This window comes from Nomascus leucogenys, chromosome 13 (genome assembly GCF_006542625.1).
Source record: "Nomascus leucogenys isolate Asia chromosome 13, Asia_NLE_v1, whole genome shotgun sequence".
NCBI lineage: Eukaryota > Metazoa > Chordata > Mammalia > Primates > Hylobatidae > Nomascus > Nomascus leucogenys.
The window spans coordinates 25,096,211-25,123,934 of NC_044393.1; the positions used below are offsets into that span (position 1 = coordinate 25,096,211).

The window sequence follows — 27,724 nt, forward strand, 5'->3', positions numbered from 1 at the left end:
TAATGCTAAGAACACAGATATTCTAAAGAGATAAACAGAAAGTAGTGTTATTTTTTCTAAATAGGATTTTGATCACAAAAATGCTGGTGATTCAAACCTTTAAAACAGAAGAGCATACAACCTAAGAAAAATGCAAAACATATTTCATCTCTCACCTGAATTAGAACACCTAAGTGTTCTCCTTAAGAGGAGATTAATACAGTCGCGTGTTGCCCAATGACAGGGATACATTCTGTGAAATGTGTTGTTAGGCGACTTCCTCCTTGTGCAAACAGCACAGAGTGTACTTACAGAACCCTAGATGGTATAACTTACTACACACCTAGACGATATGGTATAGCCTGTTGCTCCTGGGCTACAAACCTGTACATCATGTTACTGCACTGAACACTGTAGGCAACTGTAACATAATGGTATTTGTATCTAAACATAGAAAAGTTATGGTAAAAATATGGTATTATAATCTTATGGGACTGCCATCATATACGTGGTGTGTCATTGACCAAAACATCATTATGTAGTGCATGACTATTAAAATTGTGCAAAAAAAACCCTGTATCCATAGTGTTTAAACCATAAAACCAATACCTGGTATATACATGACAAAAACAAAAAAAGCATCTAAAATAATATGCAGCCTATAGAATTCAAAGACAATAAAAGTGACAAAGTCAGGTAAAAGAAAGGCAATTATGGACATAAGATATTTTTTAAAGCAGGAAGCTGATGATGTCCACTGTAAGCCTGGAAGAAACCAGGAGTCTGAACACGGAGCAGTTACTGATAGGAAGGATAAAGTGCTGCATCTCTAATAGCAAGCAAATTAACTCTGCTGAAATTGCCAGAATGAAGGCCAAGGTGGTTTTCAGTAAAGAATGTTCTCCTTGACAGCATAGCCAGCATGTGGTTGAGCCGGGACCTGATACCAGCGAAGTGGAATTGCCGCTCTTTGTTCAAGTTTCTAAGTGAGTCACTCAAGTACAGTTCCAGGTGGGGGGTGCCCAGGTACTTGGGATAGCCAGGATTGTGGAAGTCAGTGGTTCTGATGGAAGCAGGAGAACCAGTGGAGCTTGCCACAGAGCCTTGGGAAGACACAGAGGAGGAAGACTTCAAACTGGAAGATCTCGATACAGACATTTTTGAGACTGGTGACCCTTCCGTAGATTGAGTTCCTCGAGGAAAGAGAATGTTCTCATCCATATCAGTCTGAGTAGTGGTCGATCTGGACCAAATCATGGTTTGAGAGCTTGCTATCCTGGTGATGACTGCAGTCTGGGTCCCAGCACATGCTGTGGTGATGCTGGTTTGTGTTCCCACCTCACTCACACTCAGCCCTGGCATCTCCTCTCCTGGCTCTGTTTGAGTGGCAGCGTCAATGGCCTTTCTGCTCTGGAGCTCGTCCCTGTGGCTGCTGAAGTAGTCTTCCTCACTAACAGTGGAGGACTCACAGTCATGGGGCTTGCGCTCTGCCTTGCCCTCTGCGGGCATCTCTGGGTCCAGGTCCGCCTTCCTGGGAGTACTTGACAGCCTAGCCAGCCGCATCCGCAGCAGGTTGCCTAGGGTGAGCTCCCTGGACTGTGGTTTTCGGTTGGTGAGGTGATCAAACTTGTTGCTGCTCTGGAAGTGAGACAGGAGTTTGGGGCTGATGGGCTTGGACTGGGCATACAGGATTCGGAACTCCAGATCAAAGTGTTCAACCACTTGGCCAGACAGAATTACCAAGTTACTGCTGTTTAATTTGCCATCCGTCCATGTAAAACTTAAGGATTAAAAAGAAACAAACAGCAGCTGGTAAGGATGAGCAATTTTGGTTTACTCACTGTCCATCTGAATAATATAGCACAGGTATCTTACCACATAAGGGTCACAACTTTGGTGATATCATACCTACCATTTGCATGTATTTAACTAGCCTTAACACATATATAACATATATGTGTGTTACCATAAAAGTAAAAAGGCCACCTGTTAACAAACACACTAAATACTCAGCCTCAGAGGGTTTTTTTGTTTGTTTTGAGATGGGGTCTTGCTATGTTGCTCAGGCTGGTCTTGAACTCCTGGGCTCAAGCAGTCCTCCCACCTCAGCCTTCCAAAGTGCTAGGATTACAGGCATGAGCCACCTCACCTGGTCCTTGCCTCAGAGTTTTTAAAAACTAGAAAGGGGGCCAGGCACGGTGGCTCACGACTGTAATCCCGGCACTTTGAGAGGACGAAGTAGGCAGATCCTTTGAGGTCACGAGTTCGAGACCAACCTGGCCAACATGGTGAAACCCTGTCTCCAGTAAAAACACATAAAAAATTAGCCAGGCGTGGTGGTGCATGCCTGTAATCCCAGCTACTCGGGAGGCTGAGGTGGGAGGATTGTTTGAACCCGGGAGGCAGAGGTTGCAGTGAGCCGAGGTCGCACCACTGCACATTCCATGACTGGCGAGACTCCATCTCAAAAAATTAATTAATTAAAAATAAAAAATAGGGTTTCTAAGTATTTAGGCCAGCATCCCCATTTTAAAGGTAAGAACACTATTTAGGCTAGCACCCTCATTTTAAAGGTAAGGAAACCAGATAAAGGGATTATCACAGTGGGGAGCTACTGCTGGACTCCAGATCAGACCCTAGGCCCTATGAATTGCTAATGCCCTGCTCCTTGCTACTGTTTGAGTGGCAACATCAGAGGCCTTCCTGCCCTCAAGCTTGTCCTTGTGGCTGTTGAAGTAGTCTTCCTCACTAACAGTGGAGGACCCACAGTCATGGGGCTGTGCTGCCATTTTCACAAAACACCATGGCTCAAAACATGTTAGAGCTGATTAGTGGCCATGTGCCCTTGCCTGTCTAGTGTCCCTTCCCCACCCTGCTCCTCTGCTAGCAGAACTCACACGCACCTGTACCCCAGAAAGCTTTCATTATCACACTCTGTCCAACCACAATAGGGGCAGGCATGTGGTCCACACTGGCCAGAGTATCCTATTCCCTTGGATGCAGGGATTCATTCAGGGTGGGCATGTGATCCCACCAGAGCCAAGTAATTTCGTTTTTCTTTGTCAAATGGATTCTGACAGAAGGGATTGATAGTAATTCTGAGTGAAAGAGTTTCACCCTTTGGGAGACAGCTACTAAAGGCCATATAAGAAAGCCAGGATCTGGCTGGGCGCAGTGGCTGACACCTATCATCCTAGCACTTTGGGAGGCCAAGGCGGGTGGATCACAAGGTCAGGAGATCGAGATCATCCTGGCTAACATAGTGAAACCCCGTCCCTACTAAAAATACAAAAAAAAATTAGGCAGGCCTGGTGGCAGGCGCCTGTAGTCCCAGCTACTCGGGAGGCTGAGGCAGGAGAACGGCGTGAACCCAGGAGGCGGAACTTGCAGTGAGCTGAGATCGCCCACTGCATTCCAGCCTGGGCGAGACTCCGTCTCAAAGACAAAAAATAAAGAAAGCCAGGATCGTTGACTTCAAAGGGAGGGCCTGCCTAAGAACAAAAGTCAACTCGAAAACATCAGAACCAGGAGATAGTGTTCTGATTGATCAGTGTGTGGCTCCTATGTCAAGATGAACTGAAAACCAACTATGCTTCCTTCCGGGTTCTTCGAGTCAGTATGTTTGAGAGTTAGCTGACACTTGCCATCACCCCACTAATGGTGCTATTTGTACCAGAAGTAGGTTTCAAATAGAGATCATAAAACACCGTCAACTCTGTCTCCCGTAACCAAGATATGGCTAATGCAAAGTCCCCCTGAAAACTGCCTTCGAAGCCTGAGAAGGAAGATTCTTCTGAAAGCCTTCAATGAGGCCGGGCTGGGCGCAGTGGCTCATACCTGTAACCCCAGCACTTTGGGAGGCCAAGGCCAGCAGATCACCTGAGGTCAGGAGTCTGAGACCATCCTGGCCAACATGGCGAAGCACTGTCTCTACTAAAAATACAAAAATTAGCTAGTCATGGTGGCATGCCTGTAGTCCCAGCTACTCGGGAGGCTGAGGCACAGGAATAGCTTGAACCTGAGAGGCAGAGGTTGTAATGAGCTAAGATGGCACCAGTGCACTCCAGCCTGAGCAACAGAGCAAGACTCCATCTCAAAAAAAAAAAAAAAAAAAAAAGAAAGCCTTCAATGAGATAATGTAAATAAAGCACCTATCCAACACCAAGATTATAAAACGTCCTCAACAAATGGAAGCTATCATCGTCATCAATTTCATTTGGAGAACAGCAAAAATCCATTTGCAGCTAAGTTTGGTTAATATAGATAAATCCTACTTGGTTGGGTTAAAAACAAATTTTTTTAATAAACTTCTTACAAAAGGAAATTCCAAGAAAAAGAGTTCAATTTGTTTTTTCCCATAGCCTCTTTGGTGAAGAAAGTTCAAATTTTGTTCTGAGCAATGAGGGTATTGTTTACAAAGAAAGGTGTCAAGATTTTCTTGATCTTACTGCCTCATCTTCCACAAGCCTTCACATTTCTACCTTTACCCAGGGCTGACACGTAATTATCACTCAGGGTTGTGTATTTCTTCAAAAATGGGGTTTTCTTTTTAAAATTCTACAGACACACCTCATGCAAACCATTAGACAATCTATGCAGAGGCGGCAAAACATACAACCGTTGGAGCCACATACGTAAAAATGGCACAAATTCTAGAGATTCATGTAAACCACTCATTATCCCCACACTCTCTTCAACCTCCCTGCTCTCTACCTTAAGATGCCATTGCCAATGTGAGACTTCAAAGGTGGGTCAGAAACATAATCAGTATTTTCTAGACTAAAGCGCTAAATTACAAGGCTTGAAGCAACATGGAGGATTTGAGTCTAAAGCTGACAGCTCTAGCTCTGCCTTCAACACTAATGGAGATGCCTGCAACTGCCCCTACCTTCGAGTGAGCAGGGCAAGCTGGGTCCAGATCCCTAAGGAACCAGGATTCCAGATTGTGTGTTGCTGTTAACCCCCAATTTGTCCCCTACAGACCTGGGCCAAGGCTTGAAATCTAGGACTTGCTGACTGTGTTGTCTTAATACAAGTTCAACTTCTGCATTTTAATCTATGGACTACAGGACAGGGGAAGTGACCCCCCCCAAACTGCCTCTAACAGGAGGCTTTGATAACCAGCTCCTATACACAGATGCACGCATATCAGAATGCATGGCCATACAGGCTCCCATTGAGAGGAAAAGGCTTTTACCTTTACATGACATGCTTCTTCTGAAGAGTTTAGATTAATATGCCTTGGACGGGTTAGAAACTTACCTGTAGGAGCCTGTTGCCACGCGGATGCCATCAATCAACGTGAACTTTTCATGAACCTTCCCAATAATCTTAGTTCCTGACCTTGCATAGTAGATATTTCCTGTGATAGTCCGAACTGTCATCAACTGTTGGCAGGAAGTGGGAGAAATATAAACGAACAATTCAGCAATACTCGTCCGGTGAGCAAATGGTTAGGACAAAAAGGCTTAGTTTACAATTCCCAGATATAATTATTGGCAGATGCGTGGCTTAGGGTTACCATTTAGTGACAGTACACACGGTACGCAAGCCTCAAGTGATGTTACTTCTACATTTGGTCCATCTTCTCATCTGTTCTTTTCTTACATTTACTTTTGAGACCCTTAGTTCATGTGTGTATGTGTTCTAAAAGAACACTCAACCTTTTTGGGATACTAAACAACAGAAGCCAAGAAATGATTCTGAAGCAAAATGTGTGGGATAAAATCATCAAAGAAAACACGCTAGTAATAAAAAATATTTTAACATAGTCTGAAAGAAGCTAAGCTGATCTTCCTCCAACTTGTTTGTTTAATGGCATCACATTAGAGTAAGAGTCCATCCTCACTCACCCTCAACACCATAATGGGTATGGAGAATAGGAACACAGGACAGGCCTTCTCTAGTACAGACCTGCTGAGGCAGAAACACTCATATCACATGTGACTTACAAGCAATGTCACATCTCCTACAAATACATAATTACCAAAAACGTACACTGGTGGTGGTATGCTGGGGCAATATACTGCACATGTATGCATAATTATTCCTGTAAAATGACACACATAAATGTATAAATAATGGCATACAAAATACTACAACAATCTGCATTCTCTGGAGCAGACCAGTGGCTCTATATCGTTAGAAATTTTACACATTTAAATTAAACGTGTAAGACTTTTGTTTGACTCATTGATTCCATAAACAACATAGAGAGCCCCTACTATGTGCCAAGCCCTGAGACAACAGAGATGTAAGGCATGCTCCTTACCTTCAAGGACTAGAATAAGAGAGAGAAAACTAATTGATTTAGAAACTACAGTAACACATAACAGCCTTCAGAGAAATGAAAACCTATATCCACACAAAACCTCTACACATGTTCACAGCAACTTTATTCATAATAGACAAAAACTGGAAATATCCAAATGTCCTTCAGTGGCTGAATGGTATAAGATACCATACAATACTCAGCAATGAAAAGGAGCAAACTGTTGATACATGCACAACTTGGATGGATTTCAAAAGCACTGTGATGAGGGAAAAAAGGCCAATCTTGAAAGGTCACATACTGTATAATTCCATTTACAAAATAGACTGTAAATGACAAAATTATAGAAATACAGAACAAATTAGTGGTTGCTAGGGGTTAAAGAGAGGGGAGTGATGTGACTATATAAAGGAGCAGGAGGAGGGAGATCTTTGTGGTGATGGAAACTTCTGTCTGGATATGCATGCATGATGATAACATGGCACAAAGCTGTATACACACATTGTACCAGTGTCAATTTCCAGGTTTTGACATTGTACCATAAGTTACATAAGATGTAACATTTGGGGAAACTGGGTGAAGGGTACATGAAACTTTTCTGTACAATCTTTGCAACTTCTGTTAATCTATCAATATTCAAAATAAGCTAAAAATAAAACACAAAACTATGGCAAGACATAATGTCACTTCTATGGTCTTCTTATCAAATGCGTAAATTTAACTTTGATAAAACATCAGACAAACCCAAATTCTACAAAAAATTGGCTAGTTTTTTTTTTTTTTTTTTGAGGTGGAGTCTCACTCTGTTGCCCAGGCTGGAGTGCAGCAGCACAATCTCGGCTCACTGCAACCTCCATCTCCCAGGTTCAAGCAATTCTCCTGCCTCAGCCTCCCAAGAAGCTGGGACTACAGGCGCCTGTCATCATGCCCGGTTAATTGTTTTGTATTTTTAGTAGAGACGGGGTTTCGCCATGTTGGCCAAGCTGGTCTTGAACTCCTGACCTCAGGTGATCCGCCCACCTCAGCCTCCCAAAGTGTTGGGATTACAGGCGTGAGCCACTGCACCCAGCTGGCTAGTATTCTTTAAAGGTGTCAAGATCCAGCTGGGCACAGTGGCAAATGTCTGTTGTTCCAGCTACTTGGGAGGCTGGTTGATGCAAGAAGATCAATTGAGTCCAGAAGTTCAAGACCAGCCTAGGCAACACAGCGAGACCTCATCTCTTTAAAAAAAAAAAAAAAAGGCGGGGGGTGGGGGCAGGTCAAGACCCTAAAAGAGAAAGAAAGATAGAGAAACAGTTCCAGATTAAATGACAGGAAGGAGACTTGACAACTAAATGTAAGGTGTGATCCTGGACTGGATTGGATCCTGGACCAGAAAAAGGGCATTAGTGGAACGACCGGGAAATGTATATGTCTGTAAATTAGATTGTATTGATATCAAGTTTATTTCCTGATTTTGTTATTTGTACTGAGGTTTGTAAGATGTTAACATGTGGAGAACTTGGACGAAGACTATTCAGGAATTTCTTATATTATTTTTGTAACTTCTTTATAAATCTTAAATTATTTCAAAATAAAAATTAAAAAAAAAGACTAGGGAATGTCATAGAGGTACACATGGACTTGGTGGGAGGAGAGCTTCCTGGAGGAGGTGATGACCCCTGAGCCAAGTCTTAAAGGATCAACATATAATAAGCATAAAAAATACCATTATGGGCAGATTAGGCGTGGTTTTGTGTATCTTTCCCTTTGACACACATCTGAATGTTGTACATGCCTCTGTGATCGTGGCCAAAGCACTTGTGAGTGCCTGCACATCAGTGTGTGACCAAATTCCTACAGACAGCACAACCCAACATTCTGAACCAGCTACAGAGGCAGAGCATGGGGAAATCAGCCCCCATACAGCAAGGGCACAAATTCACTAGCACAGACAGGCACAGGAGACACAAGCAACCAGGGAAGACAGTGCTTCCCCAGGAAGGAGGTAAAATGACAAAAACTTGGGAGGCCAGAGAAATAGGCCTTCTTAAACCCCTCTACAGAAGATCTGGACACCTATGAAGGCAACAACCAACAGTAGGCTGCTCATAGATTTCTGTCTGGTAGATAAATCAGAGAAAATCACTTGATCAAAGTTGTGGCCAGAACAATTCTGTGATTTCTCTGCTAACGCACAGCCTTAATTATAGAAAGAGTGCCTTGAAATTAAACACTGATACCTTCAATTTCTTCACCTGGCTAGCTGATAATGCTCTTTTCCATGCCAAAGTGTATCTTCCTTGGATCCACCTGGCCTCATTTTCTGACCACCTGTTGGGTTACATGGCTGTCTCATCTCAATTGATCTAGAAACCCCAATCCTGTCTTTATCATGAGGCAACCAACAAGAAGTCTGTGGGAGAATCTGAATTCTGTAAACCAAATTGCTTGGTAATAATAAGGTGGTAAGTTGGAGTCTCTTAGGCAGTAACTTACAGTACCAAAGACTAAATTCGTTTTGCTGACTGCTTTATATCTAGTACCCGGTGCATAATAGATACTCAGGTGATGAACAAATAAAGTTCTGAAGTTCACAGGTTAAGTTGCTTAATTTTTACACTTGATCTTAGCCAAAAGGCTGAGAAGCTATGGGTTGCTTAATTTTTAAAAAACAAATTCTGGGCCGGATATGGTGGCTCATGCCTGTAATCCCAGCAATTTGGGAGGCCGAGGTGGGTGGATCACTTGAGGTCAGGAGTTTGAGACCAGCCTGACCAACATGGCGAAACCCTATCTCTATTAAAAATACAAAAAATTAGTTGGATGTGGTGGCAGGCACCTGTAATCCCAGCTATTCAGGAGGCTGAGGCAGAAGGATCTCTTGAACCCGGGAGGCAGAGGTTGCAGTGAGCTGAGATCGTGCCACTGCACTCCAGCCTGGGCAACAAGAGCGAAATTCCATCTCAAAAAAACAGAACAAAAAAAAAAAACAAATTCTGTAATAAATATGACACTTTTTCTTGCTTCTTTCCATGAAAGTGACCAAGCTAGCTATGTTGTATAGGCTTCCACTGAAACACTTATTTTCAGAATCAGAGAAATAGACATAAAATCTAATTTTACAATAATGAGAAATGAACAGCAGCAGTATGTGATAGTGATTATAGACACTGGGGCTGGAGGCAGACATACGAGGAGGCAGACCCTAGGCCCACTACTTTGCAGTGGTGGACACTTGTGTTCTCTGTGTCACTATTTCCTGGTCTAAAACACAGGTGCCACTTACCTGATAGGGGCTGCTGTGAGGATTCAGTTACATAACATTTGTTAAAAGCACAGAGCAGGCTGGGCGTGGGGCCTCATGCCTGTAATCCCAGCACTTTGGGAGGCCGAGGCAGGCAGATCACCTGAGGTAGGAGTTCAAGACCAGCCTGGACAACATGGCAAAACCCTATCTCTACTAAAAATACAAAAATTAGCCAGATGTGGTGGTGCGCACCTGTAATCCCAGCTAACTGGGAGGCTGAGGCAGGGTAATCGCTTGAACCTGGGAGAGGGATGTTGCAGTGAGCCTAGATTGGGCCACTGCACTCCAGCCTGGGCGACAGAGTGAGACTCTATCTCAGGAAAAAAAAAAAAAAAAGCATGGAGCAGTGCCAAAGACAGAGTGGGAGCTCAACAAATACTGGTTGCCGTGATTAAAAGGGCAGCCTCCTGGAGCTACTGTCAAAAGCAGCAACTTCCAGGATGGCCTTCAGGCCTTCAACAAGGGAGCTGGTCCAGGCTCTATTAAGAGGCAGGACAGTACAGGGGAGAGGCCAAGGTCTTGAATCCTAACATTTCTTTTAAAGAGCTTAATTGAGATCTAATTCACAGATCATACAATTAACACAAATTCTGTAGTTTTTAGTATATCCATAGATATATGCAACCATCATCACCGTTAGTCAATTTTAGGACATTCTCATCAGTTTAAAAAGAAAGTGCTAAAATAAAGTACCCTTTAGCAATAATCCCGTCCTTCCCCCAACTCCCCAGCCCTAGGCAACCACTAATCAATGTGTCTATAGATTTCCCTATTCTGACTTAATGGAATCATATCATATGTGGTCTTTTGTGACTGGTTTCCTTCACTTAGCACATTTGCAGGTTCATCCATGCTGTAGCATGTATCAGCACTTCATTCCTTTTTATGGTTGAATAGTATGCTATTGTATGAATAGACAACATATCATTTATCCACTTATCAGTTGATGGGCATTGGATTGTTTCCACTCTTTGGCTTTATGCATAATGCTTCTATAAAACTCATACACAAATTTTTGGGGGGCCTATATTTTCATTTCTCTTGGGTAAACACCTAGGAGAATTGCCAGGTCACAGGTACTGTTCATTTTCTGTAAGACCAGGCAAATCACTTTGCTCATAGCCTCAGTCCCTTCCTTGTAAACAGGGATACCGCCACCAGCCACCTTGTAGATCATGGATGCTTGGTCATATTCGTCGACTATGGTGAAACTGGATATAGTGTACCACAAACCTTTTCTTGTTCAGGATGAACTTTCAGATCCATGCACATATCCAAAAATTGAGAGAGGAGAGCCTGGTCCAGAAGGATATACACAGCAACTCCCTGTTTCCTGCATATTTCTTGCAGGTCTCTGAAGATGTCGATGTCTGTGAACACGTCCATTACCACTGCAATCACCTACAGGTGAAACAGGGAAGAGCACATAATCAGCTTATAGGACACCAACTTACAGCACGCTGTCTGGACTCTGGACTCCACTCAGAACTGGGAAACGATCCCTATCCAACAGTTATCCTTCCCTCCTGCTTCTGCAGTATTGGTGCCCCCCTCATCATGGACTCTTTGGCATCTCCAAAGACACTTGGGCCCCGTATCCTACAAATCTTGACTTGGCCTAGCTAACACTCCCAACTCCATGCTGGCAGGTTTCTCAAACATACAGATCAATCCACTGCCTTGCTCTCTTATGAACCTGCTCCACTCACCTTCTGTTCCTCCACTAAACCCCTGTCTTACAGGCTTAGTTCAGATCAGCAAGCTGTCTGGTTCTGTGGGTAACACACTGTTGGCTTGTTGCTTTCCCCACCAGGCTTCAGTTTGCTGTCCGTTAAACAAGTAAATAAAACCTCAGATTCTCTCTGAGGGCCCTTCTGAGGGTTAGCATTCTCAAAATCTATTTTTTAAATTATTGTCTGGTTTTGAATCATAATCTCTGACTTTTTTAAGGCCTGTCCCATTCACCACCAACTCATGACTTGAAAGCAATCGAAGCAGACCCATGGATTCTCCCATCTTCTGCCTCCCTAACACTGCATACCACATTTGTTAACATTCTGTTCTTTCCACCAGCCAGGCCTGACCAGCTGTCTATTGGGCAGGTTCTAACCAAATGGCTTCCACTGCACCGGCCTCTCCTCAGTAAAAGGTTCTCTCTGCAGTTCTTTGGTATCTGTCCACAGTGCAAGCCCACAGCAAAGAACAGGGAAATATTTCCTAAGGATTCTGCCTTTAAGCTCAGAACAGGCCTTTCTTCTCCCCAACAATGTGGCTCCGTTCATGCCTCCCAAGTGATTTTCCACACGTAGCGTCAGACTACAGTTAAAAGCTACCTTTTAGCCACCATTCTTGGGCAAATTACAGCTGTTTCAAATGTATGTTTCCTTAGCTGCAAAATAGGGTTGTATCGAGAACTAAATGACTATGTTACATAAAGTGCAAGGTACAAAGGATCCCTTAGTGTCTGCTCATTTATTCACTTTACCAGTCCAGAGCTGGAGCCGTCCAGACAGTTCAACACAGGGAGACACCGCCTAGCTTTCCTCGTTCTTTTAAAGACAGGCTGTTCCGGCCACAGTGCCTCTAATCACACCCTTTGCAGGCTTAAAACCAAGGTCCTCAGCAAACTCCTGGCAGGGCAGTGGGGGTGTCCAAACATCCAGGCTTAGAAACAGGTCCTGACAAACTGAGTCAGAAGTCGGGGGTGTTAACTAAGGAAGCCAAGGCGTGGGGGCTCTTCTGTAGTCTGGAGCTATAAGGGTTTCTCCTTCCTCCCCATTTCAACAGTAAAAGCCTGTCTCTCAGAATCACATTAACTCTTTTTCTGAAAGTTAGGATTATTCATTTATGGGTTTCACTCCTTCTACTGCAGCAAAGGCTCTTGAATGGGATTGATTCATTTCTGTGGTCCCAGAGGACTCAGGACAGTATATGACAGTCATTACTCCTTAAGGATTTGGGGGATTAAAGAAGGAATGAAGAGACAAAAAGGCAATTTGGCTGTCTTTCTCCAACACTCCAGGGCCTGGTCTACTAGGATGTGAGACCCTGAAACACCAGTTCCTGGGAAGTCATTGCTGTGAGGGGGTCAAGAAGACCAGTTGCTCTCCTGCTGCCTTTCCCTCCCCACCCCTTTTAATGATGCTCTAAGCTGTGGGCTATTCTTGGTAAAGGGCATGGCTGAAACCCACTGAAAACAGTGATTTAAAAAATGAGAAGCGTTCTTTCTGAATTTGTGGCATCCTCTGAAGTTTACATCCTCCACTGGCTTTACACATCCTATTTTGACAGTCCTATTCATCCCACTCATTTCAGGTCATACAGCAGGAATTAAATGCAAAAGGTCTGGGCATAGAACCCAGCTCTACCACCTACCAGCTGTGTGACCCTGGGCAAGTGGCTTAATCTCTCTGAGCCTCAGTTTCCTCCTCAGGAAGATACAATTAATAGCATCTGGGTCAAAGGGCTGCTGTGAGGATTAAGTGAAACAAAGCATGGAAAGGGCTTAGCACAGGGAGGGCAAGGCAGGAAACAGGTGCTATTATGCAGCCAGCACCTCCTCAGAGCCTGCTGTGGGCTGCACACTGCACTAGGCAGAAAGATGGCTATGAGGAATTTGACATAGACCCAACTTACCTCAAGGAGAGGACACAGGATGCAGAGAGGCAAAATGATATATACAGCCTAAGCAATTAAACTAAGGGGGCCGGGCATGGTGGCTCATGCCTGTAATCCCAGTGCTTTGGGAGGCCGAGGCGGGCGGATTACCTGAGGTCAGGAGTTTGAGAGCAGCCTGGACAACATGGTAAAACCCCGTCTCTACTAAAAATACAAAAAATTAGATGAGCGTGGTGGCGTGCACCTGTCATCCCAGCTACTAGGAAGGCTGAGGTACAAGAATCACTTGAACCCGGGAGGTAAAGTTTGCAGTGAGCCGAGATCGCACCACTGCACTCCAGCCTGGGCAACAGAGCAAGACTCCATCTCAAAAAACAAAACAAAACAAAACAAAACAAAAACAAGGTGTCTCCTCCCGTGGTGGACCATGGGCACTATAGGTACTCAAATGCTTACCAGATAAGAGCAGGGAAGGCTTCCTGGAAGAGATGGCATTTGAGCTGAATCACAAGGACAAAATTTGGACAAGGGCACGGGAGAAGTGAAGGGAGGAGAAGGCATTGTCGCAGGAAGCCACATGATGACAGAGGAAGAAGTAGGGAATGACGGGGTATGTACCAGTCTGGCTGGAACGTACAGCATGCATGAAAGGGAGCCACGGGACATGACTGGAAAAGATGGATGAATGAGCAAGATCACAGAAGGCCCTGAATGCCAACCAAGGAATCAGTTTCAAACTTCCCCACATTGCCTGTATAAGAGTAATGAGTTCAAAGTGAAGAATCCAACAGGATGGAAGAGACTGATGCTAGAAGAGATTGGTATAGGTCAGAGATCTGGCCCCACCTCCTCCAACACAGGACCTGCAACACGGCAGTCACATGGATATTCTTTAGGTTAAGCAACTTCAATAAATGTTTAGGAGGACTAGAGACCAAATGAAGAAAAATCAGTAACACGGCAGAAGGAATGAGGGTTGCAGAAGAGGGAAGGAGGCCATGGGAGAGTCGAGCAGTGGGCGACATGGGCTGAGGATGACAGGGAGAGGGATATTCAGACACAAGGAAACAGGAAACACAAGACAAGAAGAGTGAGGGGTGAGCTTCGAAACGGATTTTGAGGTGGCAATAAAACCTTCAGAAAGAGGTTTGGAATATGCAGGTGTACGAATGAGAGTAGAGCTCACAGGAGAAAGCTAAAGAGGAAAACACACACACCTGCTTGCCTCTCTGATTTCCCACTCTTCTTTCAAATCTTCATTGTGGACCCAATCGAGGCAGGCAGGTGTTGAGCACTGAGGATCTAGTGTCAATCCCTGTCCTCAAGAACGCAGTCTAATGAGACAGGAGACAAGCCAGGGGTAACAGAGTGTGATGGGCCAATGGACACATTCCCTCAGTGCTACTGGAACAGAGACCAGAAAAACCCAGCTCAGCTGCTGGATTAGAGACCTGCTGGAGGCAGCGGCATGGGCCTGAGGACCCACAGCACAAGGCACGGCCAAGCTGAATTTTGATTCACCACTTAACAAAACAATTGTGCAACACCTTTGTTATATAGTGAGTAAATACCAAATTCGCTATTTGTTCCATTGTTTGGTTTCAAAGCCTCACCCTTTCCTGCGTGCTGGATTTGAACACTAGTCCTTAACACCCTCGGGGTGTGTAGAGTTGATGGAGGTTTTTTTCTTCCCCTGACTCCCCCTACACCCAGCATCCCCTCCTTTCTTACTAAAGCAGGACTCTTAAAAATATTCGTCTATTTTTTTGTTTTTGGAGATGAAGTTTCACCCTGTCACCCAGGCTGGAATGCAGTGGTGTGATCTCGGCTCACTGTAACCTCCGCCTCTGAAGCACAAGCAATCCTCCCACCTCAGCCTTCCAAGCAGCTGGGACTACAGGCACATGCCACCACACCTGGCTAATTTTTGTAGACATAGAATCTCACCATGTTGCCCAGGATGGTCTCCAACTTCTGAGCTTAAGTGATCCACCCACCTTGGCCTCCCAAAGTGCAGAGATTACAGGCATGAGCCACTGTGCCCAGCCAGAAGTACTTGTCTTTTACAGAGGAAAAGTCCACAGTCCTACTGTAGAAGCAATCAGTAGGGAAGTCTTCCTTCAAATCCCCATCCCCATCCCCCTATTCCTCTGTGTCCAGCCCTCATGCAACCAATCCCTGCATAGCTGAACTAGACCTGGGGCTAGACTGAAGGGACAGTCTCTTCACTGAGCTGAGCAATGACCTGGACTCATCCACTAACCGGCCGAGTCCTGCTTTCCAAGCCAGGATGCATCTCCTAGGTGTCCGGTGCTCATGCTGCAGCCTGTGGGTCCAGAAATACACCTAATGTGTATTTGGCCACTGCTTCCACTCCTGGAGGCAATAATGTGCGAAGGACAAAGGCGTGTCTGGAAGGCAGGCAGCCCTTGCACATCAAGTGCCCACAGTCATGGCACTCTCCCAGTCTGTGCTGCATGGAGCCCACCCACTCTCTAAGGACTAGAAAGTCCTGAGAGTGGTGACTTTCAAGAGTCCCTTCCAGGGTCAACACCCATTTGCAATTTGCAACTCAGTGCAAGTCAGTTACAACAGGAGACATGAGGAGGACGCATCCAGCTGGTCAGGGGCATAATGGCTGGCCTGCTGACCAGCACCCCACTCTTCCTGCACTTCTCCAGCCATATCTGGAGCAGCTGCACCTGTGTCCACTCCCACATCATCATCTCAGGTGACAAATCACAAGCCTACCTCTCTCAGTCCTTCTACCTGTCCCCTCCTGATTTGTACCAAGGGACTTGGGAACCTATGTAGTTGAACAGTAGACATCATGATGGCCTTCTCGGTCTCTGGGAAGGTCACAGACCCTGTTTATGTTACTTGCCACGTGAACTGAACTCTTCTCTGCTTGCCTTCTTGCACAAAAGCTCAAAAGTGCTATCTAGAAATTTCAAAACCCCATTACCTGTCATCCCCAATTTATAGATGAGAAAGCCAAAGCTTGGAGAGGTTAGGTAACTTGTTCAAGGTGACAAACTTAAGCAAGTACAAGGGCTAGAATTTCAACACAGGTCTGTGTGACTCCGGAGCCATCTAAAAAAAGTACTATGCTCAGTATTTTATATCATTCCAAACAAGTTTAATGGGCAGTTTTTCACATGATTGGAAGCTTAGAACGAACACTAAAGGATCAGTGGTGTAGCCCATGAAGTGCATGGGCTCAAGCTCACCACGGATGATTGACACTACCTATCTCATAGTGTTTGCTGGCAGTTCCTGGCATATGGAAAGCCCTTAAATGGCAGCTACTCATATTCTTAGTCCCAATTCTGTCACTATCCCTGGACAAGCCATTCCATCTGAGTCTCGGTGTCCTTAAAACAAGGAACCCTTCCAGCTCTGCGAAGTCAGTGATTCATACACACTCAATGGGCAGGTCTGGGCTCTGACCAGGCACATGTGCAGCCCCAAGAGGCCCCTCAGGGCCAGTCATTCCAGTTCTCATTCCAGCTCTTCTTCCTCTGTGTGAAGCAGGAAGTTCGTACCGATCACCCCTTCTCACTGCACCTCAGTTTCCCTCCCTTCCCTCCCACAGTCATAAAGTGAGGTCAGGTGTGCAACATGCTTGGAATTCCACCAAAGATCTGCACACATTCAATGTCAGCCTGTGCTGCGGTCAATAACATCCTGGCCACTGCATTCCCCCAGCTGACCACATGGCCTCCATTGATCCTTCACTTCCTCTCCTTACTCTCTCGGGACAAAGCAAAAGATGTATTTTCTCTCCATGTATTACATGTTTTAATAGAACAGAAATAATCTCCTTGGGATTTTGTCAAAAATCTTTAACTATCTTGACATCTTTGGGGTTTAAAAACAAAACAGAATGTAAATTCCCACAGTGAAACCTAAGCTTGTTTGTGCGTACTGTTTTCCCTCCGTTTCAGAGGCTATTATCAAATTAACAATTTAGGCCAGGCACAGTGGCTCACATCTGTAATCCCAACATTTTAGGAGGCTGAGGTGGGAGGATCACTTGAGGCCAGGAGTTTGAGACCACTCTGGGCAACACAGTTGAGATCCTGTCTCCACAAAAAAATTTTTTAATTATCTGGGCGTGGTGGCATGTGCCTTTAAGTCCCAGTTACTTGGGAGTCTGAGGCAGGAGGATTACTTGAGCCTGGGAGGTCGAGGCTGCAGTGAGTAATGATTGCACCACTGCACTCTAGCCTGGGCAACAGAATGAGACCTTGTCTCAAACAAACAAGCAAACAAATAAAACAATTTAAGTATCAGATGAAAGTGCTGGCAGGGCCACCAGAGGGTGGCGGGAGCAAAGTTTTCACTGACCTCTGGAGGGACTGACCACTATTCAGTATATTCTGTACTATTCCAGCATGAAGTACACAAGCAGGTGGGCTTTTCAAAGGGGAGGGAAAAGCACCAAGAAGTTAGGGGGTAGGGGGAGGAGGGCTTATCATTTTGAATTGTTTTTATTTTATAAGTATGTAAAACATTTGCCTAGTTTCAAAATCCAATTTACAAAACAAGGTACTTTCAAAGATACTTAGTTTCCATCCTTGTCCCTTCCTCCCCATTGAGATAGTATTTCCAATAGTTTTTTGTTTATTCTTCCATTTTTTGCAATATAAACAAGTATACATAGGTGTATATAAGCATATTTGTTTTATATAAATAAGTGTATTACGTATATACCTATGTATATGTGTTTATATCCCCCTATAGGTAAAAGGTAGCATGGAATACTACACATTGTTCCAGACTAGCGTGGCCCAACAGAACCTTCCAAGATGACAGAACTGAATCTTTATTTAATTTTAATCCATATAAATTTTAATAGCCTCATATGGCTACCACATTGGTCAGTACCATTCTAGATACCGCATATCAGAGCTAGTCCTCATTCCTTCTTAGAGCTACAGGATATTCCACTGCAGAGACGAATCGGTTTATTCACAATGATGAACCATCCTCTACTGATGAACACCTGAACTCTTTCCTGTGTTTTGCTATTATAATTAGTGTTGCAACGCATGGCCTATTGTCTACAACTATTCATATTTTTGCCAGTGTATCAAGATACAGAGAAGTGGAAGTGCTAGATCAATGGGTAAATATAACTGAAATTTTGCTAGATATTGCCAAATTCCCTTCCAGAGGTTATATCATTTGCATCAAGAATTTTTTTTTTTTTTTTGAGATGGAGTTTCATTCTTGTTGCCCAGGCTGGAGTGCAATGGCACGATCTCGGCTCATCGCAACCTCCACCTCCCAGGTTCAAGCTATTCTCCTGCCTCGGCCTCCCAAGTAGCCGGGATTACAGGCATGTGCCACCACACCCAGCTAATTTTGTATTTTTAGTAGAGACAGGGTTCAAGATTTTTTTAAGCCAATATACCCACTACATTTTTGGGTTTTGCTTTCTTTTTTCCTGAAATAACATACCCTCTATCCATAAAGAAGTCAGAGAAGAATCTTGCAGCTTCCTTACTGTCTGCTAGACACTAAGGGAAAAGAATAGAGAAATGGCAGACAGAGGCCAGGCACGGTAGCTCACGCCTGTAATTTCAGCACTTTGGAAGGCTGAGGAGGGCAGATCACAAGGTCAGGAGCTAGAGACCATGCTGGCCGACACGGTGAAACCCTGTTTCTACTAAAATACAAAAAATTAGCCGGGCATGGTAGCGGGCACCTGTAGCCCCAGCTACTCAGGAGGCTGAGGCAGGGGAATCGCTTGAACACCGGAGGCAGAAGTTGCAGTGAGCCGAGATCGTGCCACTGCACTCCAGCCTGGCGACAGAGCGAGACTCTCAAAAAAAAAAAAAAAAAAAAAAAAAAAAAAGAAATGGCAGACAGAAACTAGAATGGTGGTTGCCAGGGGGCCAGGAAAGGAGGGTATGAGGAGCTAGTGTTTAATGGGTACAGAGTTTCACTTTGGGAAGCTGAAACAGCTCTGGAGATGTCTGCTAGTGACAGCTGCACAACAGTGTGAACGTATTTAATGCCACTCAACTGTACACTTAACAAATGGTTAAAATGGTAAATTTTGCTGTGTATTTTTTTACCACAATATTTTTAAAAAGAAATGGCTAAATTCTAAAATCCTTAACCTGACTCATGAAATCAAAAGGAAGGGATAAACAGTAGCAACACTTCAGTCCGGTGGGTAACGTCCCATAATGATGCACTAATGAGAACTTCTAGGCCAGTGGTTCACAACTGGGGGCGATTTTGCCTCCAGAGGGCATTTCGCAATGTCTGGAGACATTTTTTATCGTGGTAAAATAGATAAGTTTGCAATCTTAATAATTTTTAAGTGTACAATTCAGTGGCAATAATTACATTCACAACCATCACTACTATCTGTTTCTAAAACTTTTTCATAGCCCCAAACAGAAACTCTATGCCCATTCATCAGTAACTCACTATTTCCCCCTCTGGAGACACTGAATATCATGACTACCTGGGGTGAGGGATGCTATTGGCATCGAGTGAATGGGGGCCATGGATGCTACTCAACATCCTACAATGCACAAGACAGCCCCTCAGGACAAAAATTATCCAACCCAAAAGGTCAACAGTGCTGAGGGTGAGAAGCCCTGCTTGGGGCTGACATGAGCATTTGGAACAGAAACTGATTACACCACACAGGCTCTACTGTAATGCAGAGGAAAGCTGTGCAAGAACAGGAAAGCCTTAATTCAGATACATCCAAGTAAATGCCAGTGGCCCCCAACAGATTCCTTAGCTGCTACTCCTCCTGGCAGGGCTCTCTGGGAACACAATGATCCCCACTACTAACGCTCAGGCTATCAAGAGGATGCCCGAGGGTGAGGTCATAGCAAAAGTGGCCTCTTTGGAACAAAAGAGCATAGGGAATAGGCAATGGTAACAAAGGTGACTCTGAGGAATTGGAACCTCCTGGTGGTACCAGCTTTGCCTCTGAACTCCCATTCAACAAACCAGGAATAGCCAGACAGCCAATTCATAAGCACATTGCCAAAATGAGGCTATGTAGCCCTTCCAGGCAGGGGGCCACAGCCCAGCCAAATCCCAGTTCATACAGCAACAGAGGCAAAAAGCTGAATGAGTCATCAACAGATACAGTGGTGGAGGAGTGGATCTAGAGCAAGTAGGTAGGGAAAATATCCTGTATAGTTCAAGATTATCCAAAAACTTCCTTAGGAAGCAAACATATGGGTTCTCAAAAGGTTCAAAACAGTATTTCCTCCAATTTTGGTGAAGCTCGCCTGAGCACCTGGTAAGCAGCCAGCTTGTATTCAAGCCATGCTATACATAATTGTGTTTTTATTTATTTTTTAGAAACAGGGTCTTGCCCTATCACCCAAGTTGGAGTGCAGTGGCATGATCATAGCTTACTACAGCCTCCAACTCCTGGGCTCAAGTAATCCTCCTGCCTCAGCCTCCTGAGTAGCTGGAACTACAGGCACATGCCACCACACCCGGCTAATTTTTTAACTTTTTGTAGAGACGGGATCTCGCTGTGTTTCCCAGGCTGGTCTCAAACTCCTGGCCTCAAGGAATCCTCCAGCCTTGACCTCCCAAAACACTGGGATTACAGGCATGAGCCACCGCGCATGGCCAAACCATTTGTTTTTAAACACTGTACCTCATTCAGTGTGGCAGAATGCCCACACTTTGAAAGCTATATAGAAACAGAGTCAAGGAAGGGGCAGGCAGATTCACAAGCCCCAAGCACAGCCACCCAGGGACAAACACTTGCTGAGTGGAAAGGCAGACAGAATCACCTGAACTACTTTTCTTCCTACCTACCACTCCCTTCCCCCTGCCCTTTATTTATCCTCAAAGCATGTAGCTGAATGAGCAAAGGTGCACATAATAGGCCCCTGCAGTATTTACTGAGCATCTTTTATGTATCAGACACACTGAGTGATTCTGTGTGGTCAGAGAGCTGCTGGATAAAACCTATCCCAGAACCAGCCATTCAGGCTGCAAAGCCAGGATTAGGCCCTGCCATTTACCAAGTAACCCTGGCTTCCTGTGCCTATACTCTGGTCAAGGAGCCTCGTATCCTGGCTCCTTCCAGAGACATTCCTGAAGATGCAGGGTGGTCCTCAGACCACCTCAGTGAAGGCAAATAAAGCTGCATGGAGCAAACACTGAGGTCCGACCCTGCTCTAGTGCAGCCTGGCCCCAACCTCTGGGGTTAAGTGGGACCCTTCATGTGGCATTCAAAGTTCCTTCATTCACCCACCAAAAGATTCTCACAGATCCCTCTGCTCCAGGTACCAGAAATATCTATCTGGCTCTATCTTTCCCAGGGAGAGGAAAACACACTCTAGTTTACAAAACCTAAACCCAGAGACCTATGTTCTCCTGGCATCATCAACCACCTTTCCCACTTGATGGGTTGAGGAGGTTGTCTGTCAGCATTAATGCCTCCTGCTCTAAAAACTGAGCACCTCGTTTTCTTCCTGAAAAGGACAGGTCTAGTCATCGTCATTTTCCTGTTTATAGAATACGCAACATGGAAATTAAAAAGTTCCAATCTTCAACTGCTACAAACCTTCAGCCTGTTGAAAACTACCAAAGCTCCAATCCTTCCTCATGGCAGGGAGCCTGTATACAGTAGGGATTAGGAGTGTGGGCTTCAGTGGCCGGGCACAGTGGCTCACGCCTGTAATCCCAGCACTTTGGGAGGCCAAGGCAGGTGAATCACTTGAGCCCAGGAGTTCAACACCAGCCTGGGCAACATGGAGAAACCCCATCTCTACTAAAAACACAAAAATTGGCCGGGCACAGTGGCTCACGCCTGTAATCTCGGCACTTTGGGAGGCTGAGGCAGGCAGATCATGAGGTCAGGAGATCAAGACCATCCTGGCCAAAATGGCGAAACCCCGTCTCTACTAAAAATACAAAAATTAGTGGCGGGTACCTGTAATCCCAGCTACTTGGGAGGCTGAGGTAGGAGAATCGCTTGAACCTGGGAGGCAGAGGTTACTGAGAGCTGAGACTGTGCCACTGCACTCCAGCCTGGGCAACAAGAGCAACTCTGTCTCAAAAAAAAAAAAAAAAACCCTACAAAAATTAGCTGGGCATGGTGGTGTGCTCCTGCAATCCCAACTACTCGGGAGGCTGAGTCAGGAGAGTCACTTGAATCCAGGAGGTGGAGGTTACAGTGAGCTGAGATCATGCCACTGCACTCCAGTGTGGGTGACAGAGCAAGACTGTCTTAAAAATAGTAATAATAACAACAGAAAAAAAAAAACACGTAAGCTTCAGAGCTGGAACTAGACAGACTTGGGCTTGAGCCCAGCTCTGTCCCATGCTAACTGTGTGATCTCTGTGCCTGGTCTTTTCTTAATTGTAGCCTCCTCCCAGGGGTGTTGGGAGGGTTAAATGAGGTAATTCAGGTCAAGGGTTTAGCACAGAAACTGACCCATTCAAAGTGCTCAATCATATCACCATTAGGTACCTTTGCCATCAGAACACGGATGCAGAACTGCTTCTCATTTCATCCTGAAAGCAGCCTGAGACCTACACCTTCATGGTCCTTGCTGTCACAGGTACTAGATTTCAAAGGATGTGGTCAAGGTGACACAGCCACTCCCTTGTCCACAATGCACGCCCTTAAACAGTGGTAGCACTTAGCCAGCCACCAGATCTGCTGTCATCTCTCCCTACCCAAGCACAGGCTCCTGAACCCTCCACAGGGAGTGTGGTGGTTAACAGTGGTTCAGACACTCTGTGCCTCAATTTGAGTACAGGCTCCTTCATTCTCTAGCTGCATGACTTCGGGGCCACTTAACTTCTCCATGCCTCAGTTCTATCAGCTGTAAAATGAAGATGATAATCGCACCTTCCTTGGGATTACTTAGAACAGTGCCTGGCAAATAGACAGGGTCTCCCCATGTTGCCCAGGCTGGAGTGCAGTAGCCATTCTCAGCGTGGTCATAGTGTACTACAGCCTCGAACTCCTGGGCTCAACCGATCCTCCTGCCTCAGCCTCCTGAGTAGCTGGGACTACAGGCGCATGATACCATGTCCTGGCTTTTTTTTTTTTTTTTTAAACAAAAGAGACAGGCTCTGGCACCTCAAATTCAGCACTGTCTCAAACCCAATTCATTTCAGCATCCCTTACCTCAGCTTCCTCTCCTACCACTAACCCACTGTGGGGAATTTGGCTGCCCCCAAACATTCCAGGTCCTTAAACACTTGCAGGCCAGCCCCCATACCCTAGGTCTGGCAAGCCCCACCCAGCTCTGAGGTCACTGCCACTCTGGAGACTTTCTTTCTTTAGCCCTTTCTGCAGTACCTGCAGCAAACTCCTCACTGCTTCCCATCACACACTGTCCACACTCAAGTGTTGGCAAGGATGATGCCTTCCCCTGTGGCCCCAGCCATGGTAGAGTCTGAAACACAGCAGGCAATGAGTAAGCAAATAATTTGGCATCTATCACACACACTGAAAATACTCATCGGATTTTTTTTTTTTTTTCCGAGACGGAGTCTTGCTCTGTCGCCCAGAGCTGGAGTCCAGTGGCGTGATCTCAGCTCACTACAACCTCCACCTCCCAGGTTCAAGCAATTCTCCTGCCTCAGCCTCCCAAGTAGCTGGGATTACAGGCGCGCACCACCATGTCCAGCTAATTTTTGTATTTTTAGTAGAGACGGGGTTTCACCATGTTGGCCAGGCTGGTCTCGAACTCCTGACCTCATGATCCGCCTGCCTCAGCCTCCCAAAGTGCTGGGATTACAGGCTTGAGCCACCGTGCCCAGCCAATACTCATTGGATTTAAAGGTAATGTACCACCTTTCTCAGTTAAAACTGCCCAGGTTCCAAATACAGCATCTCGGAGGGAACTGTGGGTAACTAGACTAGGGCAGCAGGTTCTATCTGGAAATGTCAGTGTTACAAAATGCCCGTGGGATGAGGGAGAGTCTGAGCTCCCGGCTCCATCCCCTCTCCTCACGCTAGCACGTGAGTTTAATAGTTTCCCTCTGGCCTCTGGTTCCAGTGCCCTTTTGCTATCACTAAAATTTGGGGCTGGGCAAAAGACTAGAACAATCCACAGCTCTCACTATACAGACCAGTTCTTTACATTTTTCAGGTTCCAAGTGCTCAAGTTCTACTGGAGGTGAGCTTTGGGAATGCATACCTACACAAGTCTGCCTTTTCCATCTTTTTAATCTTCTCACTGAACCCGCAAGGAAAATGTCTGCTGCATCCAAAAACCCTCAGCCCACCCAAAGCACCTCAGGGCTGGTAAGAGCCTAGCTGCAGCCCACAACCACTCCCTCAAAGGCAAGGCACTAGGTCACTGTATCCACTACCACTGCAACCCCACCAGTCAGGGAAAGAACATTAAGAACATTGGTGAGAGTTGGGGCTTGGACATGTCAACCTGACAGTGCACTGGTATCTTCACCCACAGTCAGACACACTCAGGTACCAGCCCTAACAAGTCTTACCATGGCTGGGGCTTTATCTGCCATGTCCCTGGCCCATGCAGATAGCCAGGGAGCTGGGCACTGCCAGTCAGCAAGCAACCTGACCATGGCTCCAAACCAAGGTGTCTGCCACAACACTCTATGTGTGACACCCACCTGCAGGCTGCCTTCTTCCTCCTTGATCCCCAGCACCCTCCTGCAGCTTCATCGAGGCTGGCAAGCAGACAAGACCTCCATTGCACACATGACCATGCCATACTAAGTCAGACAGTAGGACCAAAACCCACTATGAATACGGAGGCCGATCTAACGCAAATGTATCTGCATTTTAGGAGACCACTGCAATCTGGCACAGACCCAGCCTATGGAAAACAAACCCCTTGCCCCAGTTTCCCCTCCCGTCTCTGGCAGTAGAGAAAGCGGCAGGGGGCCGGGCGCGGTGGCTCACGCCTGTAATCCTAGCACTCTGGGAGGCCGAGGCGGGTGGATCACCTGAGGTTAGGAGTTCGAGACCAGCTTGGCCAACATGGCGAAACCCCATCTCTACTAAAAACACAAAAATTAGCCGGGCGTGGTGGCGGGCACCGGTAATCCCAGCTACTTGGGAGACTGAGGCAGGAGAGTCACTTGAACTCGGGAGACGGAGGTTGCAGTGAACTGAGATCCCGCCACTTCACTCTGGGCAAAAGAGATAAAATCTGTCTCAAAAAAAAAAAAAAAAGACAAGAAAGAAAAAGCGGCAGGGCTCTCACTTTGCCACTCTCGTGTTTATCTGCTTTTTACAACATAAGATGCGTGAAAGTAATTAGCAATAATAATTGATTCCTAATGCCCCGTAGTTGTCTCTGGAGACCATCTTTCTGGAACTTTCCCTACGTAAGTTCTTTGGTAATGAGTCTCCTAAGAAGCTCCTGAAAGTGGAATCTAGCGTTGGCTGACAGCCAGGGAAATCGGCAATTTTCCAAGTTTGATTTTAACTGAAATTTGGAACTCAGAGTACTTCAGGTCCTTCCTTCAGGGATATGAACGTTAGGAGATGGAACCCGGGCACAATTCGCATCCTTGGGAACCGAGGCTTTCCCACTATCCCCTGCCACGAGGAGCGGCCCGGGGGATCCGGGGGAGACACTCAGAGTGGGGTGTGAGTCAGGGACCCTGGGACCACCTAGCCCGCGCTTCCGGTAGGGCGCAGAGGAGGTAGTGGCCCCGGCCCGTACTCCCAGCAGGCCTCAATATCCCATTCTTGAAGGGGGTCTCCCGTGCGACTCAGGGCCCTGGAGGGCCGCTCACCTCTCGCGCCGAGCGGAGCTGTTGGCGCAGAGCGTCCTTGCAGCCGTAGGGGCCGCCTTCGCCCGCGCCGCGGGGCTGGAAGTGCGTCTCGACGCGCGTGGCGCCGCGGTAGGCGCCCTGGTAGAAGGAGGGCCAGCCAAGCTCCAGCAGCGGCGGCTCCAGGTCCGACTGCTCGGGGAAGTAGGTGCCCGACGAGCAGTCGTGCGAGGAGCCGAACGAGTCCTCGGCCGCCGCCGCCGCGCCCTCCTCTCCCGGCCTCTCCGCCGCGCGCAGGATGGCGTGCACCTCATCGGGGTTCAGGAAACGAGCCAGGCGCTCGCGTTGCAGGAAGGCCGTGAAGGCTTCGGGGCCGCCCGCTACCAGCTCCTCCAGAGCCAGGCGCCGTGACTCGCTGAACAGCTCGGTCGGGTTGGGCGGCCCGCACGGCGACAGGCAGGCGGCGGGCAGCTCGTCCAGGCCCTCGGACACCAGAGGCATAGCGGCGCTCGGACTCGACAGCCCTCGGACAAGAACCAGCGTGCAGGCCCACTTTATAAGCAACCTTTGAATCAAACAGGCCCGCGCCATTGGCCGCACCTCCCCGCCTCGGCTCTCCCATTGGCTGCTTTCCTTCCAATAGTGGAGGCGATGCTGGGATTGCTAAACTGAATTTAAACTTGCAGGGGCGAGGCGGGCAGCAGAGCAGGGACAGAGCAGGGAGGGCCGAGCTCCTGGCCATCCCAGCGCGCCCCCTGCCGGCCGCCCCACAGCGCGGCCCTACAAGGCCAGTGACAGTCAGGCCTAGGCAATGAGGAGAGGCAGGTGCCAGACTCCCAGAGACTCTGGCCACGCTGCTCCTAGGCTCTCAGAGCTTTGGCATGGCCAAGGATATCGCCTTTATCACCTGCCTTTAACCATGTATTCATTCATTCAAAAAATACCGGCTCATCATATTAGGACTACTCCTTTGATTATACCCTCCGGTAGTCTTCTCTCATTTCATAGGTTTTTGCCTTGTAAAACCCCAACAAACCCTGGTTATACCCTACTTTCCACCTGCACCCCGGCAGCACTACAGGGCTGGAGAAAAAACAAAAAGGGCATAACCATGCTTACTGACTGGTCATGTTTTAAATTCATAATCCGTAAGACTGCCTGCTAGGAGGCCGGGAGCAGTGGCTCATGCCTGTAATCCCAGCACTTTAGGAGGCCAAGGAGGGCGGATCACCTGAGATCAGGCGTTTGAGATCAGCCTGACCAACACAGTGAAACCCCGTCTCTACTAAAAATACAAAAATTAGCCGGGTGTCTAATAACCAGACCCTGGTTACTTGGTGTAACCCCAGATACTCGGGAGGCTGAGGCAGGAGAATCACTTGAACATGGGAGGGGAGGTTGCAGTGAGTCAAGATGGCACCACTGCACTCCAGCCTGGGTGACAAGAGCGAAACTCCATCTAAAAACAAAACAAAACAAAACAAAAACAAAAAAAAACTGCCTGGTAGGCCACATTTCCCTCATTCTCTCTACCTTTTCCTCTCTGACAGCCTGCCTCCTATGTCACTGAGAACACAGAAGCAGTGAGAAGGGAACGTCCACGTGCACCCATCTAGTCTACCTTCCTGTCTGCATCTCTGCCCATATACTGGGCATTTATGAACTGCGCCTGTGCCCATCCAACACCAACCCCTCTGCCTGGGCACTTCCAGCCTCTCTACTACTCACCAGCATCGCTCTAGAAATCTTCTTTCTCCTGGAACATCAGCTTCCCTCTTTACTGATTCATTTCTATCAGCCTACAAGCATGCTGAAATATTTTTCATCTTAAAACAACCCTCTCTTGA

At 46.5% G+C, this 27,724-nt stretch overlaps 1 protein-coding gene across 1 annotated transcript; it reads right to left on the reverse strand.

The window, feature by feature from the left end:
• Nucleotides 1-663: 663 nt before the first annotated feature.
• FAM83D (family with sequence similarity 83 member D) lies at nucleotides 664-26,393 on the reverse strand. Its single transcript, XM_003253577.3, has 4 exons — nucleotides 25,902-26,393; nucleotides 10,773-10,940; nucleotides 5,242-5,366; nucleotides 664-1,759 (listed from the first exon to the last, which is right to left on the reverse strand). Exons 1-4 carry the CDS (start codon nucleotides 26,376-26,378, stop codon nucleotides 778-780), a joined length of 1,752 nt encoding a protein of 583 aa, XP_003253625.2. The 5' UTR covers nucleotides 26,379-26,393; the 3' UTR covers nucleotides 664-777.
• Nucleotides 26,394-27,724: the final 1,331 nt, after the last annotated feature.